Source organism: Periophthalmus magnuspinnatus, chromosome 15, assembly GCF_009829125.3.
Source record: "Periophthalmus magnuspinnatus isolate fPerMag1 chromosome 15, fPerMag1.2.pri, whole genome shotgun sequence".
NCBI lineage: Eukaryota > Metazoa > Chordata > Actinopteri > Gobiiformes > Gobiidae > Periophthalmus > Periophthalmus magnuspinnatus.
In genome coordinates this window covers 1,897,340-1,920,120 of record NC_047140.1, presented here as the reverse complement: position 1 = coordinate 1,920,120, position 22,781 = coordinate 1,897,340, and the positions used below count along the sequence as shown (strand labels likewise).

The following is a 22,781-nucleotide window of genomic DNA, read 5'->3' as shown; positions in this document are numbered from 1 at the left end:
AGGGAACTTTCAGGGAATGTTCAGGGAACGTTTAGGGAACATAAGCCTGTGGTTCTCTAAAGGTTAGTTTGTAACTAACTAAAAACGAATGCTCCCTAAATGTTCTTTAAAGGTTAGGTTATAACCTAAAGTTTCCAGAACATTTAACCAAAACTCAAATGTTCCCCAGAGGTTTACATCCAAATCTTCAAAGAACACGAGCCTGTGGTTCTCTTGTAAAAAATAATGTTCCCAGAACGTTTAGAGAACCAAAAAGTCCCTCCACAGTTACACAGCTTCAGTCTGCAGTGCTGACATCACTTGGATCTAAGAAGACCCAAGTTACCTGTGTAAGTAACTTGGGTCTTCATCTAAACCTAGTAAGTGTGTGTGCTTTTGTTGTGTTGGAATCTGCTTTCAATGTTGCTATCAACTAATGTGCTGAAACAAAAAACAATAAACCTAAAATTTCTTGCTCGCTTTGCCTAATGTTAAAGAATCAAAGACGCAAGATACCCATAAAACTAGCCAAGTCACACAAAAAAAGACATGGAAAATAAATTAATGGTCACTATTAACCACACAGACAAGTTATTTGTCTATTTATTGTTCATTGTACTTCGCACAAATGTAGTTGTAACTGAAGTTTGTGCTTTAATGGTTCTCTCATTCTTATCACATCTCTGTCTCATTTTGTGTTCAACAAAACAACATCAAACTTTGACCGGATTATCTTTACAACTACTGTAACATCATGCAGCTGTTGCAGAAAATGTTTGTCAATTTGTTAATATTATTTGTAATTTAATTTAAGAAAATGTAATGAATATTTTTACTACTCGCTGCTGACCTCCAGTGGTGGAGTCGGATGCCGCATGTACATGCATCGAGCACGTTCAAGATAACAACACAGGAGAAATACAACAGCTCCGGAATATATGGGTATTTTTCTGATAAAAAAAAATGATGCATTTTATTTTCATTTGTCACAGTGATTGTTAGAGTTCAGTAATAAGAAGAGATGCTGATTGCTTTGTCAAATAAACAGGCTAGGACTTAACAAGCATGGCTTTAGCTGATCCGAAAGAGAAAAAAAAAACTATATCAAAGGCCAATAGCTGATATACTAAAAAGTCAAAATATCAGCCAATCAAAATATCAGTATCTCTATTTTAAAATGTTAGTTTAAAAAATATATATATATGCAAATGTTCATATAACATAAAGGGACAATGTACACACGTTAGGCAAACATTCAGGAAAGCTTTAAAGAATGTTCTGTAAAGGTTTCCTGAAGGATAGAACGTATATAGGTTAAGGGAATGTTTAGGGAACATTCTTTAAAGGGATCCTGAAGGTTAGAATGTACATAGGTTAGGAGAAAGTTTAAGGAACACTTAGAGAACATTCCAAAAAGGTTTCCTGAAGGTTAAATTTTGCTGTTAGGGGACCGTTCAAGGAATGTTCTGAGTGTTTCCTGAAGGTTACAACTTAAGTTAGGTTGGAGGAACGTTCAGAGAACCTTAAGGGAACATTAGGAGTAACCAAAAAATAACATGCACAACCTCCTCATAAAACCTTCCAAATTATCCATAAAAAAGTGACCTTCATAGAACGTTCTACTAACCTAACAATAACCTTCCCAGAACATTCTGGGAACCAAAAAATGTTAGCTGGGTAGTTGCCATGAAGATATAATTCCCTGAAGATATTATTATTATAGATAAAGTAATGAAATCTCAATGGAAATGAGCAGGTAGTGTACCCTCCACTGGAAAAGTTACACAGGGCACCTTTAAGTTAGCCTGTTAGTAAGAAGTTGACAAATTTATTTTATGTGTACTTCATGCCTTTCACTTTTTCCAATTAAAAAAACAACAATTTGAGGTGCACTAGTGAAGAAATTATAATAGCTGATAGCCACAGTCTTACCTGGTGTTTTCCAAAGAGTTTGACTCCTTGGAATTTTGTGAATTTAGAATCTTCTCAATCTTCTCTACTGATCTCACCACCTGAATAAGTCTTAAAACACACACCTAAGAGAAAAGGATAAAACACATGTTCATAAAGGCTTTAACAACTATAAAACGCAGCAAAATTTTTGTAACCTTTTTATTTTGAAGATCTTCTCGTTTGGACAACTGGTTATCAATAGCCTGGATTACTTCACTCACACAAGATCTCAAGCTCTGCAAAACAATGCATAACAATAACATAAGAAAGTGTGTATTAATTTACATAAAATCTCAACACCTCAACAATACTTACCATCACTTCCTCACGTAACTGACCTAAAGGAACAGACAGTTGGTTGAGGGCCTTGTCCATCCCAACCTAATATGGAAAAGAGAATCAAGTCAAGTAACTATTCATCAGCTCAGGATTTCAATATCCATAGCAAAATATAACACAGAACTTTACTGAATGCAATCTGATTAGTGGGTATGGTTAGTGCAAGAATGACAACTGACCAGATTGGTGGATAGGTTGACAAAGTCTGCATAGTCTTTGTTTATGAGCTCGACCATTGCAGTTTTAAGTAACTTGTAGTAGAGCTCCAAGTCCTCTCGCATCTCCTCCAGTTGCACCTGCTTCCTGCATTCTGACACAAACTGGTCAACGTCAAAATCATCCTGCAAATACAAAGACAGACAAAAATATCACCGACTAACATATGTAAGTACACACACTACACAGATACAACACATTACTCAAGACCAACAAAGAGCACGACAATAATATTGACAGTATATAAAGTTATGACCTTAGTCTGTCTAGTTTATCACGTTATTTTGTATTATGTGTGTATAACATTTGTTCTTATTTTCGTCAATTGAGTGCTTAATTGGGATGAACGGCAAAACGTCAAGTGACATTTATGTAGCTAGCTACCTGGTATTTTTCCAATATATAAGCTTTAAGATCTGAAAAATATCATACCTTCATAAAAACATCTTTATCGAAGCATAAGGAGTCTGGTGCTTTTGGGAGATTCATTTTAATGACCACAAATTAAAATTAATGAGAAAATATCGCATTTGCTTTTTGCAGCTTAAGCTAAATGATTTACTTCCGCAAACATGGCACGACCAGCCCACGAAGAAGAAGTAGGACGCGTCACCCTGAAGAACACAGCGCCCCCTGTGTAGAGCCGCAGAAGTGAAGTTCTCGTTTTTGAGAGTTCAATGTTCAGCTGATTCATCTCTTAAGTCTGGTCCAGACAAAATTGTAATTTTTTTGCCAATCAGTGTTTTGTAAATGGTCTATTTCTTTTTTTAAATGATTATCTAATGTATTTTCTTTATCAATATTTTAACAAATTCACTGTAAAGAAAGTCACATCAAAATCTCTAACTCTAATTTGTTACTGACTGACTTTTATTGTGTGTATAAGTCTTTGCCATAGGATACACGTTGGACCCTTCAGACTCACAGCAGTTTGCATGTGTTAAACAGGTACAATATTTTTGATCTATTACAATAGATAGAACAATAATTATCAACTTTCCCTGTAACATGAATTTTGAATACATGAAAGCTGTGCAACCATCTCTGAGAGGTTTTATGTCACTGGTGTCATTACTGACCAGTTTTTGTACGATTAAAAATATGTGAGCAAATATTACTCAGATCACAAATAACCAAGTAAGAAGACTCTTTCTGTGAAACATATTTGTGAGTGCCTTTGATTAGTTGATTTTGATTTTGATTAGAGCCTAAAAATAACTTTAAAACATAACATTTTACCATGGTTCAGTTTGGAACGTCTCTTTTGCAGCAGTATAAAGCATTTTTCTTAAAAATTATTACAGTTGGTACAGTCCCCTATTAAACAAATAGAAGCTTTCTGGTGTTATGTGATGCCATTTTAATTTTTACAAACTGTAATACCAATGATATGTATGTATGTATGTATGTATGTATGTATGTATGTATGTATGTATGTATGTGAGTATGTATGTATGTATGTATGTATGTGAGTATGTATGTATGTATGTATGTATGTATGTATGTATGTATGTATGTATGTATGTGAGTATGTATGTATGTATGTATGTATGTATGTATGTGAGTATGTATGTATGTATGTATGTATGTGAGTATGTATGTATGTATGTATGTGAGTATGTATATGTGTGTGTATGTATATATACACTCACCTAAAGGATTATTAGGAACACCTTTTCATTTTCTCCTTAATGCAATTATCTAATCAATCACATGGCAGTTGCTTCAATGCATTTAGGGGTGTGGTCCTGGTCAAGACAATCTCCTGAACTCCAAACTGAATGTCAGAATGGGACAGAAAGGTGATTTAAGCAATTTTGAGCGTGGCATGGTTGTTAGTGCCAGACTGAGTATAGGTCTGAGTATTTCACAATCTGCTCAGTTACTGGGATTTTCACGCCGAACCATTTCTAGGGTTTACAAAGAATGGTGTGAAAAGGGAAAAACATCCAGTATGCGGCAGTCCTATGGGCGAAAATGCCTTGTTGATGCTAGAGGTCAGAGGAGAATCGGCCGAGTGATTCAAGCTGATAGAAGAGCAACGTTGACTGAAATAACCACTCGTTACAACCGAGGAATGCAGCAAAGCATTTGTGAACCCATCACAAGCACCACTTTCAGGCGTATGGGCTACAACAGCAGAAGACACCACCGGGTACCACTCATCTCCACTACAAATAGGAAGAAGAGGCTACAATTTGCATGAGCTCACCAAAATTGGACAGTTGAAGACTGGAAAAATGTTGCCTGGTCTGATGAGTCTTGATTTCTGTTGAGACATTCAAATGGTAGAGACAGAATTTGGCGTAAACAGAATGAGAACATGGATCCATCATGCCTTGTTACCACTGTGCAGGCTGGTGGTGGTGGTGTAATGGTGTGGGGGATGTTTTCTTGGCACATTTTAGGTCCCTTAGTGCCAATTGGGCATCGTTTAAATGCCATGTGCTACCTGAACATTGTTTCTGACCATGTCCATCTTTTCATGACCAACATGTACCCATCCTCTGATGGCTACTTCTACTATATATATATATATATATATATATATATATATATATATATATATATAGAGAGAGAGAGAGAGAGAGAGAGAGAGAGAGAGAGAGAGAGAGAGAGAGAGAGAGAGAGAGAGAGAGAGAGAGAGAGAGAGAGAGAGAGAGAGAGAGAGAGAGAGAGAGAGAGAGAGAGAGAGAGTATTGAATGTATCTATATGAGCTGTCCCTCAGACACACATTCTGTACTGTTTGTATTTGTTAATCTGAGTAAATCTTCTGAACCTGGACTGAGCCTCTGTTGTCTACACCATCCACAACAAAACACAACACAACTCAGAGGTATCCTCCATCCATAGGGCTGGACCGGTACACGAGTGAGAAATATAGTGAAAACACGATATTTGATGTGGACCTACAAAGTATGTCATAAACAGATGGCTACAATTAGGCATATGGTGTTGACGAAATGTATTTCAATTTGTATTTATTTCATGATTTCTTTTTACAGCAGTACGTTCCCAGCACATGTGCGCGTCCTGCAGCCACATCCTCTCCTCTGTGGAGCTTATTGGACAGCGGGGCAGGACCACAGAGTCAGGTGATGCTGGCGCAGCCACTACACTCTCTCTGTTTCCCCTCTCTACTTGTGTAAGAGGAAAATCTCTCTGCTCCTGAGAAACCGATGCTACTACAACCACCATATGGCCCAGTGTGCAGCACATAGGTAGAGAGAAAGACTCAGTCCCCTTGGACAGGACAGCTCTCAGGTTTAGACCGATGTGCTTTGAACCTAGAGGTTTGGGGAACCACCATTTTTGTCCCACCAGTGTCTTGTCGTTTCTGCTTTACAAAGCAAGGAAAGAGGTGTTGTAAAAGCGAGCCGTGAGCACTACAGGGATAAGCAGAGCATCAGTGGAGAGAGATGGCGGAGTGCGCGCGGAAGGCGCTGTCTCTCCTGGAAGCGGCCCGCTCCCGTTACGAGAGCCTGCAGATATCTGACGACGTTTTTGGCGAGTCCGGGGACGACAGCAGCGACAACCTCTTCTACAGCACATCGGGCGAATCGGACTCAGACCACTACATCGCGGAGGCAGGAGAGGAGGAGCAGAACCAGCAGAACCAGCCGCACCAGCATCCGCAGAGACGGGCTGAGAAAGAGAGTGGACACAGCGGTCCCCCAGGCTCACTGTCCCACAGTCAGGCTGAGGAGGAGGGCTGGACCGAAACGTTGCAGGATGTGACCGTGCCGCCGTACAAAGACACATATGGTGAGACACTATGATGAATAAGGTCACTGTGCCTTTAGCAGTGGGCTCTGTGTGTGGAAAACAGACAGAAATAGAGCAGTTCGTTTATGTTCTAGGACAGCTTAACCATCCCAGCAAATGTAAGATCGTTATACCACTGTAATATAACATTGCATTTGAGTTTCCGCGCGTGTCCGGGCTGTGCGCGCCAGTGAGTGACAGAGGCATGACACTGCAACGTTAACTGATGTATTATGGTTATGCTTTGATATTCAGCGCTTGGTGCAGTGCCTGGCCCCTGGGTGACTGCGCTAATAGATGTGTGCACTGGGCACGTTTCACTGTAGGAGAACAGCGTGATGCCTCTTTCATGTCTGTTTATTTTTACTCACAGGCACATAACAGGCTGCTGAATATTGTCCTCCTGCAGGTCAATTAACGGGAACTATAAGAGACCAAAAATGGAAGCATTTGGGTTATTGAGAGGCACACAAACACTTGTCTGTGATGCACGTGAGCTCAATGTGAGCCCATTCCCTGACACACTGGTGTGTCTGAACACTTTGTATGGTGCTATATGCAGACTGCAGCCATCAGTGGTCAGAGCAGGCTGTGAGTGCAGCTCCTTCTGTCAGAGCTCATTTGGATTAGGTTTCCTTTCGTCCTGTGGTACTGCCATCCAGCTTCCACTGTGCCATGTTTCACCATCACAGGGAGACCAATATGTTCACAACAGAAATGGACACCAGTCATATACCGTTCTGACAATTTGTGCATATCAATTGTATTACAATACAGTTAACCATTTTGGTTAACATTTTTGTGCACCACTCAAATTCAACCTGCAAATATTATTTCAGTACAGTGCTAGATATAAATGCTTACTTGTAGCTAACACAATCTGACAGAAATAAAGGGGAGATTTTGTGATCTTGGGAAAAGTGTTCTGATCAATAGGACAGGTATTATCTTCCCTGTGTATCTTTTTTCGGTTTACTGTATGTGCATGGCTAGAAATGAATGCATATTGGCAGGTGTGTTTGCGATTTACAGTTTGCGCGAGTGGAACTGAATATTCTCCCTACTGTACCTCACAATGCCAGAAAAGTTTGCTCAAACAAACTTGTTTGAAGGGAACTGGCAGGTTCGAGGGTGTCTGCATACAGGATGTTACCATTCTAGAAATACACTGCTTATAATTAGTCCAGATATGATTATGTAGCCATTCGATAGAGTCATGAGGTGTTGAATTGATGGTGTAGAATTACAAAGACTGTAGCTGAAACGCTTTATCTTTGTCCATATTGAATGTAGGCTTCCTCTTTTTACCCAGCACAATTATCAAACCAATTCTCTCACTCCCACTTTATGCTTCAGCAGAGATGGGTGGCAATTTATTTTATCCAGAACTGAAATGAGCATTGAAGCTTTAAGGGTATCATTATCACTTTTGCACTTATATACAGGAACATGACAAGATCTGTGTGATAGAAAAGATTGTTTATTCAGCTTTTAGAGCTTTGTGTATTTAACAGGTAAACACAGGTGTGGTCCTTGCTTTGGTTCACAGGGTTTATGGTGTTTGCTCAGGAGAACCAACTCTTATGTCTACTTTCAGAGGTGAGATAGTTCAAACCTGTTGCACATTTAGGGCTGTCATGATAACACGTTTTGAGGCGCGATATATTGCTGAAGTAAATAAACGATTATTTTGAAACCAAAACAAAAAGCACAAATATCCCCAAAAAGTATGCTAAATGTACAATATTGTTAAAAATATGAGCTGCAATAAATAAATGAATAACAAATTGCAACACAAAGTAAGTTTGTCTCTGTAATGAGTCTTAAATGTTCATAATTCAACCTTCTACAGCTCAAACCTCATCGTAGTACAGAAAAATAACAAAATATTTCTTTACACTAGTACAAGAATTACCCACAATAAATATTGACCCTAAAAATGATTGTCCCATCTGTCATGTACTGAACAATAAGTCGATATAGTGATTATAGTGACAGGCCTATGCACATTAATGCTAGGTTTGGTAAGCACTACCTTAGTTGGAGGATTTGACCATAGTTTGCATGGATTGGGTTGATGAGGGAAACCACGGTGCCCAGAGGAAACCCACCCAGACATAAGGAAAACATGCAAACACTGCACATAAAGGCCCGATGTCGCCCAACCTTCGAACCCCAGACCCTTTTGGCAAAACATAATGCCAGTTTCTATAGCACATAAAACCAACATCCTTAAATCAACTTCTGGATCCTATGTGCAACTGGAGCATCCTTCGACTCATACAGACTATTTCATCGTCCATCTTGGCTCTTCTCTGTCTGGTCGTTGTCCCTGTCAGCTCTGATGTGATGGCTGCACTCCTCTGAGATATTGCACCCTGTACATAAATCATCAGCCTCAGTCACTTTGCATCAAATCAAACAAACAAACTCGAACAGAACTAGCACTGCAGCTTGTGTTGCCAGGCTATCAATGTTTTTTTTTTTTCCACTTAACCTTGAGAATTCTACAATGCCCTATAATTCTGGCACAATATTTGTAACTTTGTGCTGTAGTGTGTCTAGTGTGTTACCAATACACAAATCTATATTATTCATTTATTTTCATATTTTAAATACACAGAGACCATCATCCTTATAGTAAACTCAGGATACAAGTGCTTAGTTTGGCATACTGACAGAAGAAAAGAAAGCATCCCATTGCTGTCATCAGAGTTAAAAGCTAAGGCGGGGATCACATTGAGGATTATGGGACAGATCCACATCACAGATTATGTAACTATCACAATGTTGTCTGGATTTACTGCACCATATCCAGATTACCCAGAGTACCCAGATAGATTAATACTAGGATCTGTTAGATTTATTCATCTGGACATTTATTTTTACAAAATCCTTTGACATACTAACATTTCTCAGAGGCCAAAAAATATATGGCACAACTCTTCTGCTAATTCTGTGTCGATTGCATTGTTAAGTGTGGTCAACAGATACAACTTTAAACGTCTTATTATCTAAGTGTTCTAGCTTTCAAAGTGTTGTAGTAACTAAGTTGTAGACTAAGACAGATTATTATTTAAAATTTAAAGTCAATATTCATGGACATAAGCACAAATTTGCTTAAAATTCACCACAGTTCATCAGTGCATATGCTTCTAAATGTAAATTAACATAAACTATATGGAGGATTATGAATAATATGGTGAGCCTATAGCCTGAGCTCCTATTTGGGCTTAGCTGACTCATTTCACCTTAGACATTCATGTTTTATCTCAGAGTAGTCTCCTTTGAGGAAGTCACACTGGATTTTACACAGCGTTTTAAATGTAATGGAATGCAAATGAGTGCTGGAGTTGACTCTAACTTTGTGGGTACATTTTACTGCCATCTTGTGCTCCGTCTTGGCTTGCCTCATCCTTCTCTGCTCTTCAGTGCAATTAATTATAATATAAATCTTGGACTTATATAATACGCTTGGATACACTTGTCATAAATTGTTGATAGGACTTGATTGGTTGCGTTGCAGTTGGACAAAAGTCAAGAAAATATTCTGGAGTACAAAGTATGTTCTGTGAATAATGACTAACTGTTTAATTTGAAGAGGTTCTACTTAAGTCTTGCTTATCACTTGTCATCATTCACATTTCTATTGCTTCTTTACAATAATGTCAGTAAAGTAACATAAAGAATTGTCTGTATATTTTTCAGAGTCAATACAAATTACCTTAATGTAGCTTTACTCTCAAACATATTATTTCCATGTAGGATTAGGCATTGTATAGATAGATCTACTTACAAATACTGCTGACTGTCATGCACTCTACTTTTTTGCCTTACCAAATGCTATAAATTGAATGTGACAGGAGAGTGAAGTGGATTTAAATTCCTGCCATGTCAGTGAGGTGACAATGTGTTAGCTGTCACTCTGTGTAAACACTGTAATGACACTAGTTCTGAATGCTGCTGTTACAATATGTGCATGGAATCAAACTGGACATTAAGTATTGTCAAAAGGAAAAATGTCTTCTAAATCACAATGCTGTAGTGTAGGGATGGGCAATTCATCGAATTTGGATTAAGATCAAGATTCTAATTGTCTATGATATGCTTGGGTCTATTGAATCGAGATCTAGAAGTCTATGTTCTTTGTCAGTAAAAACATATGCACAGTTTGGACTTTGGAATAGTAAATGGGGCTTATTACTTATTAAGTCTGTTTTGTGTCGATATGAAATGAATAGCAACATTCACTTCTTTTTTTGCCATATCATCCAGTCCGCACATCAGTATCTTTCATATTCATATATTTAATCTACAAAATCTTCCAAATGCATAAGTACTCTGATTACACTGTATTTTATACGGTGCAATGTGTAGTTTGTGCGTGCGTACATCCTCAGTGTGGCTACTGATTGAATTAGACCTATCTATACTTTGTTGAGTGATTTTGTGATGAAGCTATTTAAGTTTATCATCAAAAGTCTGTATACAGCCCACACAGCCTCGACAATGACAGCTTAACAAACTCTAGTTTGTTACTGTCACCAACTTTTTTAGAACCTGTCAAGTTGAAGGCGTGGGCTCTATTATGATTTAGAGACACTTCCCTCACAATATATCCTTTGTCTCTCTATCTATTTCGTTTCTAACAGGCCCTGCTCAGAAAATGCCAGACAGTGCTTCTGCTTTGGACTTCTTCCAGCTTTTTGTACCAGACAACTGCATTCAGAACATGGTCACCCAGACAAATATGTACGCCAAGAAGTTCCAGGAGCGGTTTGGCTCAGACGAGGGCTGGTGTCCCGTAACTGCCCAAGAGATGAAGGCATTTCTGGGCTTTGTCATCTCCACCAGTGTGCACAGGTGCGAGTCCGTGCTGAGCATCTGGAGCTCGGGCTTCTTCAGCAATCGCAGCATTGCACTAAAGATGAGCCAGTCACGCTTTGAGAAAATCCTAAAATATTTTCACATCGTGGCTTTCCGCCCATCTCAGGGGAGTAACCAGGGACTGTACAAGATTCAGCCCTTCTTGGACTCACTGCAGCAGTCATTCAGCTGCACCTTCAGGCCCTCACAGACACAGGTATGGCACAAATCAGGTACATACAAGGCAGATACATAGAAGAAGAAAACTCAGATGCCTTTTCAGCTTGCAATTTTGTATCTAGGACAGCAATGCAACTCTATTTTTGGGTGAGCAACTGAAGCTGAGGTCTTTAATAAGGAAGTGCTCTGTATCCCATTATCACATCTTGAGGTTTACGCTTAGGATTAAATGAAAAGAATTAAAAATATACGCATATTATGGTCATCTTAATGTTTTAAATCATTAGCTGTGAAATTTGCATGAGGGTCATGCTCACACTCGCCACAACTGAAATGGCTACATACATTTGTAATGTGTTAGTGGTTCACAGCTGTCTCTCTATTTGACTTTTAATTATGTATTGTTTTTTTTTATTATGGAGGACTAAATTTGAAGCAAGCAGGGGTGAATACATAAGAATGTCTCACAGAGGAGACTTCAGAGAGGTAGAAATATTTGAAATGCAAATATTTGTGGCTTATTGCATAAATATCCATTCCAGACATATAAACCATCACATTTGTAAATGTGTCCAGGGGCCGATCTAATTCTCATGAGATGATCCTCGGCAAATTTTTATTATGATTATTTCACTTCTGAGCTGTTTATTGTAACCTGACTTATAGATCCTGGGATTGAATGTAAAAAACTTAACATGATGTGCCAAATGTCCAAGGTCTTAAGACTAGAACATGAGAGTGTAGCCAAACCATCAAACTTAAAATCCAATATTCAAGAAGAAATAGCTTTTCTGCTCTCAACAAACGTCTGGCAGATAACACAGTGTTTCCAACTTGCACAAGTGTTGATTGTCTGTTCCCGTCGCCTTGATGTTACATCATACTTGTACTTGCTGGGAGTTCATTGTTTTCTTTGTTGGCTGATTTTTGCAGGTTCTCCATGAGCCTTTGATAGACGAGGACCCAGTATTCATCACCACCTGCACAGAGCGTGAGCTGAGGAAGAGGAAGAAGAGGAAGTTCAGCCTATGGGTTAGACAGTGCACCTCCACGGGCTTCATTTGTCAGGTACTAACTCACCTGCAAGACATAAAAAATACACTTTACACTTGAACAAATTAAGGATTGCACCATCACTTTACACTTTCTTTATTTGCCAGTGAGAAAATAGGTTAAAAGATCAGAAAGAATGTTATGCAAAGCCTCTACCAGTATTATGACAAAAATACTACTTTTTAGCCTTCAGTTGAAAACATTTATATAGAGCTTGTCAGAACAGTCAGTTCCTTCTACATTCTGTTCAAATCCATAGGGGCTTGGAACCTGACCATAGAGCGGGAAAAACCTCTTAACTTAAATGGTCCGACCGCAGCCGCTCATTTGTAGCACTTGTATCTCAAATGCTTGAAGACATGTCCGCTCGAAAATTCTCATATCACTCAGGACAAAATATATAACGTCTTCTACCTGAGATAAATAAAGTTTGGTGCTTCGATTGTTGACTCTGCAGAAATCCGTGCTGCTTCTCGTTTGAGTGTGTTTTTGCCATTTTTTATGTGTAAGCCTCCATGTTTGTTTTGATATGAACGGATCATGCATCTCTCTGATTGGTTAATCCACCTGCCAATCATGCCTTCAGAAACGGGGGAGACAGGATAAGGTTTCAGACGCACTTGTGGTTGTTAAGTTTTGCCAGAGAGTGTGGTTCTGGCTGACCAAAATATAGTAAATATAGGTCTGTATAGTTAATCAAATTTGAATCAGGATCAATATTTAGTCATTTCTAATTGTCAATGATTATCTTGGTTTCTGTTTAAATGGAGAGGTCTACACCTAATACTTGATTGTCAGTTATTAAAACTTTTGTTAAAAATATTGTTTATGTTAAGGAAATTTATATTGAAAGCAATTTTTATTAGTTTTTAATAAAATCAAACATTGTAATACAGCAATATGAAGAAAGAAAATTGTGATGACTTTGCTTGGCCCTACATTTATTCCACAGAGACTCTCACTAACAACTTTGCCCTTAAAATAACCCTGCTCTTACGCCATTTACTTACATAACACACCCATTTAACTTAAGGCTAGTGCTGCAGGACTGCCAGACCTGTCCAGCATGCACCATTACAGAGGTCATTAGTGAGAGAGACACAGCAGTCCATAACTCACTAGACCACGTTCACTGCACTTCTTATTTCATAGGCTGCACCAATGACATGCCCTTGAGGCTACAATCTAACTAGAGGTATGGCCAAAGCAAAAAGTGTTCCTGTGAGCAGATTTCTTCAACACGTTAAAGACAAAAATATGTAAAAATGTATTGCCAAAGGAGAGAGAAATTTGTGCAGGTCTTTCATCGAACCGCCTACACACATGCTGCATCAAAGCACTGAAAACACTTTACTCTTCCCCATGCTGTGGTAGAGTTCTATGCCAGCAACAACTTAGGCTAAAAGATTGTTCAATAGTTTTAGAATTGTTGTTGATCTATATGAGAACTAGTGTATATTTTCTTGAAATTGTATTATGTTTTTTTATTATCATTGTGGTATTGAAATTATTATTGAGTATCAAACCTTTTTCTTCATTACTGAGTTTGAAATTTTCGACACTACAGCCACCGGACTTTAACTGGTTGAACACAACAGTATTATCCCTGCAACACATATTTACATAAGCACATGAGCAGTCTAGACAAAAGTTTAAGGCCAGCATTCAAACCGGGAATCTTGTAGTTCGGGGTTAAAAGCTTCCATTTAAGCATTACCCTTCCTACCCACTGTGTCATTTGACAACCACTCTCTCTTTTTACTAGTCTGTGTGTCTCTGCTCTCCCATCTTATCACTACAAATGAATTGTGTCAAGGGAGAGAAAGAAAAAATACAAGAAATAAGGCGAGTTAATGGAGTGAATCAATGGGATTCCATTAGGCAATGCAGTCTCACAGACACACACACATATGCCCATGCAGGGACTAACCTTTTAGTGTAATAGCCACTAGCCTGACGTAGAGCCAGGCTAATCAGCCTAATACCATTCAGGTTATTGGAGAGTCACCAGGGACATACACTCACCGATAGTGTTTGCACATTTCTAATGGTTATGGGCCTGTAGTGTAGTCAATTAATGGGGAGTGAGCGCAATAGTAAACAAAAGGATTTTCATTTTCTCCTATTGCCTGGAAATAAAAGTGCTTAACAATTCAATTTCAAACTTTAAATGCTAAATTAATTAACAAGTATTACTCAATTGGCTGTTATTAATTATTATGTATTTAATATATCTTGCATTAATATCAATAAAGAAAGAAAGTCTTGATTTCATGTTTAGTTATTTCCTAAAAGCAAGAAAGCCAAGCATTTATTTTTAAAGGTGCACTATGTACATTTTGTGGAGAAGGTTAGGTAACATGATTATGTTAATGCCCTGTACAATATAAATGTATTGCATTTCATTTATTCAATTACAAGGTATTTTTAGTGCCAGAGAATACTTGCGTGGGGTCACCTGCTTGTTTAGAGATTGATAGGTTTTATGCCATTTTGTGGAATATTCCAGGCAAAGCAAGATCTCCACAGAGAAAAGAATGGTTTGGCTCCTCCACCTATGAATGTATATAGTGCCCCTTTAAATGGGAGACCACAGCAAAATTGCATTAGGGCCCCAGAAATGCTAACTAAAAAGTCAATAGCATGCAATTATAATTATATTTATACCTGAAAATTGCACTGATTATATTATATAAACTTAATGACACCTCAGCATTGAACTCTTATATATATAATATTTCCTTTTTATTGTGTGCTACAGATCTCTGTGCACTTGAAGGAGGGACAGGGCATAGACGCTTTGTCTGCTCTGAAAAACAAGCCTCAGCTCCACAGCCTGGTGGCCAAGCAGCTCTGCCAAAACATCTCTGGGAAGAACACCATCATCTTCACTGGACCTTCTATCACCAACCTCAGCCTCTTCACTGAATTCAGCAAACAAGGTAGACCGCAAACAAGAATGAAACTCAAGCTAAGAAATTCAATAGGAAGTAACTACATTTATATGAAGTCTCTTTTTACATTAAGAAGCCATATTATGTTTTTTATATGTTTTATATTGAACTATAACCTAGACTAAAGTAGATTATTGTTTTATATTTTGTTCATTGTAAAACATAATATTGATCTCAGCAGCTTACAGCTTAGTAATAGAAATGGGCCCATTGACTTCTTGTTCAAAACTGCAGAACCACCTTTTCATATTGGCATTTCGCTGTAGCAAGCAGATTTTCATTTCCGCATGTTTATTGTTATATGTGGCTACATGACATTTTAGGACTCGAGAGTCTTTAAATAATTAAATAATCACAACTAAGTACAGCAACACTACATACAAACATGAATGACCCAATCAAAAATAATGATAAAACACATTTATATCAAGGTTAAAACCTCATAAAAGTTGATTTTGCACAATATTTCTACTTCTACTAGAAATTCCTAATTTATCGTTACATAATAGTCTCCGGTGGAAATGGCCTAAAGCACTGTAAATATGAATATTTAGCCTTGAAAAGACAACATGCACTGTGCAGAGAAAGTTTGAAGACAGAGTTCATATTTAATTTCTTGTCAATGCCTTGAGGCATGCAGATAAATACAGCTTCTGAAGACAATGCTTTGTTTCAGATTTGTCATTCAGATTAATTATGAAAGTTAATTGCCCTGCACTGCACTCACAATGAAAATCTGCCTGGCGTATTGAGAGAAATCGCTCCCATAAATGAGACTCAGTCAACAGGATTGTTTTACCTCCAGTCAGCAAAGAACAGAATAAAAGGAGATTGTGCAAGTAATTGTTCAGTAGTCATGCTCAGTACTTTTCACGTATAATGGCACATAAATTTAGCTCAGAAGAAGATTTAAAAAAATCTTTTTGTTTTCACATTTTTACCTCTTATAGTAGGTTGTCATGAAGATTTCAGTTGCCAAAAAGTCTCTATGAATCACAATAAAATGGCATCCAGTAGTCTTCAATACATGATGCAGTCTAAAATCGAGGTGGAAGGTATGGCATGTCAGAATTGCGTGGTAAAATTTGTAGTTTGAATGAAAATTTCATGGTCAATATCTCATGAAACATCAAAAAATATTTTTAAAATGGTAAAACATTTCATGTATTGTCAGCAGGGATTGACTTACTGTGTGTGATAATTCTTTTACTATTGAGGCAAAAAAAAATCCTGGCATTATTAAATCAGAAAAGCATCATTAGGCGTCAGATTAATATGGCAATTCTCTGACATAAGGTTCAATACATTTTCTTTTTGGCTATTTATATAGTGAATTATCCGTAGAGTGGTCAATGCACAACAACAGAACATATTTACCTCCCTTAACCACACATTACAACAGAATATACAGGATGACACTGCATGTTTTCAGATTGTTTTCTCTTCTTTGTAGATATCTTTTGCTGTGGCCTTCTGAGCACCAGAAAGAGCGATTGCACAGGCCTCCCCCAGAGCATGCTGGTGTGCACCTCTACCAGTGCCCAGCGCGGACAGTCCCGGGTCATGATGAAAGGCGGCATGTCTCTGATCAGCTGGTACAACAAAGGACACTTCAGATTCCTCACCAACGCCTACTCACCCACTAAACAAGGTATACAGCTTTATGTAGCCAGTAGAAAGCCTTGACACAACCATTTATCCACAGTAACACTGCTTGTCTCCATGGAGATGCTAGTACATACACTCACTATTAAGTAAGACCAATTAACCGTACTGTACTGGTTTAACTACTTAATAACTTAAACCAAATACAGTTTGCAACGGATTGTTCAGATAGATTGGTCAGACCTTGACTACGTATCCGCTGCACTGGGATTTATATAGCTAGTTTCAAGAGACAAATCATTGAACTGCTTTGTCTGAAAAATCAAAGGAAGTTGTTGATCTGTGAAAGCCTGTTCTCCAGAGGGTTTTGCATTCCTGTCTCAGCATTAATCCATTCCACATTGTGTTAGGTTTATCCTGCAGTGTGTGTTTGAAGCCAGGAGAGGACCAGATCAGTACAGACATCATTATCTCTCATTGATTTTCTGTCGTCTTTATGAGTCTTGAAGAGAGCTGATCTGTCTTCCTTAACAAGAGGATTAAAATATTTGTCAATCTCAATATCAGACCTATATGAATGTCTCAGTGTGTGTAATAATATGACTCTATATTGTTCTTGAAAATCTGATTCGCTGTCAGATCTATGGGGAATGGAAAATATGGCGGCGCTAACCTTTAGAATGAACTAAAATGGTGGCTTGAAATTGTTGTAATTATGGTATTTTCTTAATCTTAGATATTTGTCTGATTCTGTCTGGTCTTTCATAGTAAATCACAGAAAAATTACTTGATTTCAAAACCGAGGAATAGAATCAATACTTAATGCAGATTCTGATGCCACAACTATAATACCATAATAAAAACACTCTTTTATTTAGACAATAGAATGTAATTTTTAACATTAAATCGTAGTACTTTCTTTTATATTCCCATGCGTCTTAAACTTGTTCTGACACAGCTCAAGATCATTCTAAAGCTACTCAGGAAAGGTTCATTTCTGTCCTGTGAATGTGACTTTTTTACTATCAAAGTTCAAAAAGACTATTTATCTCCATGAGGAAATTCAGATTGTATGTCTCTTCAGTTCTTCATCTGCCATAAACAACTTATTGTACAGTCTTATGGCAGTTGGGAATAAGGAGTTATTGTGACGTTCTGTGCTGCAGCTCGCAGAGTGTCCGTTGCTCCACTACCTCTGATTCTCTAAACTACTTCCTATAGTTGAATAAGCTTTGTTTATTTAGTTTAGTTTTTCTAGTCTCCTAAGATCTCTTTTTCTCAGACTACTACCCGATAAAACATATGCAACAGTATATTGTTTGCATTAAAAGTCCTTAGCTTTCTTAGAAAATGTAGCTGGGCTTTCCTATAAAGTACATCTGTATTTGTGAACCACTCCAGCTTGTTGTCCAGATGCACCCCCAGGTATTTATAGGTAGACACTATTTCAATATCTTCCCCACTGATGGTCACAGTTTGAATTGGGGGTGTGTCACACTTAAGTCAATGACCATCTCTTTTGTTTTGGAGGTGTTTATTTACTGTTTGCATTGATAACCGCTCCGATGAGTATCTAGTTTCAGTACTACTTAGTATTGATTGGTATCTGATTTTCAATACTTTTTACTACCATAATGCTTTCCAAAGCAATTAGGAGTGTGTGTTTCTACCATTGTGTGTGACAGGAATGATCATCAAGAGGAAAAGTGGGGAAATCCCGTGTCCGCTCGCCGTTGAGGCATTTGCGGCTCACCTCAGCTACATCTGCAAATATGATGACAAGTACAGCAAGTATGTACACCAACACATTTTTATATTTTAAATAATGACGTATCAAAACCCAAAGCCCTCACAAATAAAGGAAGATTTCCATTTTTATGTGGTATCTGCAGGCTAAATATCTGTGCACGTTTTACACCTGTCCAGGAAATTATAGTAACCATGTTGGAAAAGTTTGTTGTTAAAAATGAGAACACTTTATAAAGTCTATCCCTTCACCTGACTTTACCCTTGATAAAGCATGAACAAAGACTTAATTTATAATGAACAAATAGTTTATTAAAAATGATAGTAAGTAAGGGGTTAGGATATTAATTACCGGTAAGTAGTTATTAAATGCAAATCATTCTTAATAAACTATTTATTCATTATGAAGAAAGTCCTTGTTCATGTTTTATTAAGGCTATTCAAATTGTATATATTATTATAAAGTGTGACTAAATTCTGTTATTCCTGATGTATTTCATTTAACAAAGTCTGAAGCACCTTTCCATGTGAAAAACTAATAGATTTTCTCCCCTCAGATACTTTATCTTCCATAAGCCTAATAAAACATGGCAGCAGGTGTTCTGGCTCAGCATCAGCATCGCCATCAATAACGCGTACATCCTGTACAAGATGTCCGACGCCTACTCCGCCAAACGCTACAGTCGAGCGCAGTTTGGAGAGAGACTGGTCCGAGAGCTGCTGGATTTAGACGACTGCTCCCCCACACAGTGAATCAAATAAAACAACAGACATTTTTGCTCTTATATATTCTCAAAATTCACAAGCAAAAACACAATTTTCTGTAGAGGGATTATCACAGCGGGATTGGCAGTGACTGAATGTAAGTCATTCAGCATTGTAAGCATTTGGCTGATTTTAGTTGTAAAAATGTAAAAGTGTTAAAAATATAGCAAAATACCATTACTACTTATTGCATAAATTGTGACTTCTGACAAATAAATAAGTAGCTACATTTTCTTCCTGTTCAGTTATTGCATAACAAGTTCTAACATAAAACATTATTGCCAAGGACCAAATTTTGACTTTGTTGGTGAGCCAAATAATGTGAGATTGTAGAACTAGTGAACATAGTCCTTCTTTATGCCAGACCAGACTCACTCTGCTGTCTGTAGCTTCAGTGAGGGCCTTGAGGTTTGCTTTGCCTAACATTTAGCTGTATACACTGTATTCTATGTCTATGGAAGGTGTGCTGTGTGATTGCATGGTCATTGTGTGGTTTGATATGGCAGGACCCATGCACTTTCTCTTTGTCTTGCACTTTGTGGAGATATTTTGGTTTCACTAGGTATAGAAATTATTGAAATGAGATTTGAATTACATTTGATGAAAATACAAAGTTTTTGTGGGAATATAAGTGTCATTGGTTGGACATTTACTTCTGACTGAAGATTGTGATTTGAACATGTTTACACTTATCCAAAGCAGAGTTCTGTTTGTGTGAAGTAGGCTGTTGAATGTGTGTGTCCCTTTATAGCACTGTTTGTCCCACTGTCTGTTCTGTCTTTGTCCATTTGACATATGTCACCTAACCTTTTGACTTTGTCATTTTCTACACTGTAGTATAACAATCAATGTTTTATATATATATATATACATACAAAAATCCACCATTATATGAAAAAATAGTCACATCTGCACATAAGATATAATATATAAAATAATTTTACAATGAAAACTGCTAACACATTTGTGCATTTTTAAAATGATATATAATCAAACAGAATAACCACTAGATATTCTCCAAAAGGTTCAAAGGTCCAATAACAACCGACAAACAATTCTATTTTTGTTGTGCTTTTGGAAAAATAAGATGTAACTTAGACAGTGAGAGGCTTATAAGCCAGACATGATCCAGTTTGATGGAGTGTAAGACCCATCGCTTTCAGAGAAAATGGACTATAGGTCTTATGGACCATGACAAGAGAATAGTTTCACCACTTAGAGCATTACTGCACTGAAGACCTTTCACTTCAACTGATTTACTTGAGTAAAACCACATGATGATGTAGTACTCATATCTTACACATGATGAAATACTGGGAGTGAAGACACTTTTATCCATAAAATGAGAGGAGGGAGAGTGAGACCTAGTTTGAGGAATTATGGCGCATGTTACATTATATTTTAATAATTTAAAGTGTGATTTTCTGAAATAATAATGTTGGCCACACTTTATTTAACAGTACCTATGTACAATATTATACCATGTAATTACACAGTAGTATGTGCTAGGCATTAGTGTGGTCAGATTACTTGTTATAACATATTTTAATGTAGTGTCTTTTTCTGTTCCAGCTAAGTTAAGTTAAGTGATCTTTGATTATTGCTGCCATTTTTACAATGGCTGTAATGATTTAGAAATTCAACCAAGTTTTGAGGCAATGTGACTGATTAAGTGTTTACAAAAGGCTATACAAAACAAAACAAGTTATAATAAAGAAGTGAAAAAGAGAATATATATGACATACTTAAAAGAGTTACCCAGACATGACTTTGTGAAGCCCCTCCACTCTTGTGTGCTGTGAGAATGTACTGGTGTGATGTGCTGTTTGTCATGTGTATGCCACTGTGCCATTTTTTCACAAAACACTGACTCATTCAGTCACACTTAAATACAAGACTGATTTCAAATGTAATAAATAACTACTGACAGACCTCAGGGTATACCGGACCTTATAGGTGCTATAACAATGGAATAGGCCTAAATAACAATCAAAATATGGAGTAAAGGAAGATTCCCAAGAACATGATTAAATAAAGAAATTACATGAAATATCACATGGTCTTATTGTCTGCCCTATGGAACATTTTTGGTATGCAATGTCTCAACAATGTGGTGCATGTAAACAGAACATTCATTTGACTAATCTGTGCAATGTGCTGGACCAAACTTTGAATCTGTGCAAATTGGTTATTGTGGTCCTCAGTTTGTTTTATATCTAGACATGCTACAACATCATAAATGAAAAGACATAAAAGTTGAAAGATTTAATGTATTGTAAAAACTTAAAGGAAATTGTAAATAAAAAAGTTTCTATGTGCACTAATAATTGATTGTCTCCTGGCTGGTTCCAATTTTCTAAAAAGTCTGGATCCTCACTTCCAGCTCCAATCATCCGGTATGAGAAATTAGCAAAGTTTTTAAATATCAGACACCAGACAACAAGCTATGGATGGATAATCACAGACAGCATGATAAGACCTTAGTGTGCAATGTAAAAAATTCACCAGTGGAAACGTCTGTGTTTATAAAAGTAGCCACTGAATATACAATACATGCATAGATACACTAGTACACTGAAATACTGCATTCAGTATGTAGGCAGGTAGAAAGATACGTTTTACTTCATATTTCAAGAGACATTGAAATATATTTTAAAATGTACTAATAATATTAATAATGTAATACTGGCTACATTTTAGCCAAGTCTGTTTGTCATCGTTCTATTTCTATTATTCTTAGTAGTATTCTTTAGTATTTTCAAACATTCACAGAGTGTAGAGAGATCATGCTCTTCCAAACCAGATGAAATAGTCCTCTCCTTGGGCCTGGGCAACCAGTCCTGACTTGTGCTGGTGGTTGTGGGGAAACCTCCTGTTGCTGGTGGGCTCATGAACCTGCTTCTCCACGTAATCGCCCTTAAAGATACTCATGTTCTCTACTGGTTTGGTCTCTGCGCCCTCATGGCACAGGCAGAAATGGGACTTGTGCTGGTTGTCCTGAAAATGCTTCCAGTGGATGCCACCAGAAATCTTATTTTAATACAAGCATATTTTATAACCCTGGATTTGATAATATTTCTGTAATCTGTAACATTTGTTGGAAAATAACAATTATTTTGACATTTGGTATGCTGGTTTTATTAATTTGCATATACATATTTTGAAATGTAAACAAATTGTGATGTGATTGTGAATAGTGACATCATGGCACAGTCGCCATGGCCCTGACTTACATCTTGATGATGTCACCATGGCCCTGAATTCCAAGTTCTCTAGAAGTGCACAAACAGATCAGGTCATTTGAACAAAGCCTTTGACAGAGACAGTCCACTTTCACACGAGCTCGTGCAACCACTGAC

The 22,781-nt window shown here is 37.4% G+C and overlaps 2 protein-coding genes across 2 annotated transcripts in view; one reads left to right on the top strand and one right to left on the bottom strand.

Annotated features, from left to right (window-relative positions):
* cog2 (component of oligomeric golgi complex 2) overlaps nucleotides 1-3,078 on the bottom strand; it is a 7,604-nt gene extending 4,526 nt beyond the window's left edge. The window contains exons 1-5 of the mRNA XM_033979180.2: nucleotides 2,920-3,078; nucleotides 2,451-2,612; nucleotides 2,248-2,313; nucleotides 2,088-2,168; nucleotides 1,912-2,015 (exon numbers count right to left, since the gene is read on the bottom strand). Of these exons, the coding sequence (XP_033835071.1) occupies nucleotides 1,912-2,015; nucleotides 2,088-2,168; nucleotides 2,248-2,313; nucleotides 2,451-2,612; nucleotides 2,920-2,976 (470 nt within the window). The 5' untranslated portion in view covers nucleotides 2,977-3,078. The remainder of the gene's footprint in view (nucleotides 1-1,911; nucleotides 2,016-2,087; nucleotides 2,169-2,247; nucleotides 2,314-2,450; nucleotides 2,613-2,919) is intronic.
* Nucleotides 3,079-5,648: 2,570 nt separating this feature from the next.
* pgbd5 (piggyBac transposable element derived 5) lies at nucleotides 5,649-21,749 on the top strand. Its single transcript, XM_033979182.2, has 7 exons — nucleotides 5,649-6,253; nucleotides 10,906-11,336; nucleotides 12,233-12,367; nucleotides 15,114-15,294; nucleotides 16,760-16,957; nucleotides 18,597-18,702; nucleotides 19,215-21,749. The coding sequence occupies exons 1-7, from the start codon at nucleotides 5,908-5,910 to the stop codon at nucleotides 19,408-19,410; spliced, it is 1,593 nt and encodes a 530-aa protein (XP_033835073.1). The 5' UTR covers nucleotides 5,649-5,907; the 3' UTR covers nucleotides 19,411-21,749.
* Nucleotides 21,750-22,781: the final 1,032 nt, after the last annotated feature.

What these genes read in the sequence shown, in the direction of transcription:
- pgbd5 (XM_033979182.2), top strand. Translation starts at nt 5,908, where the DNA reads ATGGCGGAGTGCGCGCGGAAGGCGCTGTCTCTCCTGGAAGCGGCCCGC. An exon ending in TCAGGCCCTCACAGACACAG is followed by an intron (nt 11,337 to 12,232) that starts GTATGGCACAAA and finishes TGATTTTTGCAG; the next exon opens with GTTCTCCATGAGCCTTTGAT. An exon ending in TATGATGACAAGTACAGCAA is followed by an intron (nt 18,703 to 19,214) that starts GTATGTACACCA and finishes TTCTCCCCTCAG; the next exon opens with ATACTTTATCTTCCATAAGC.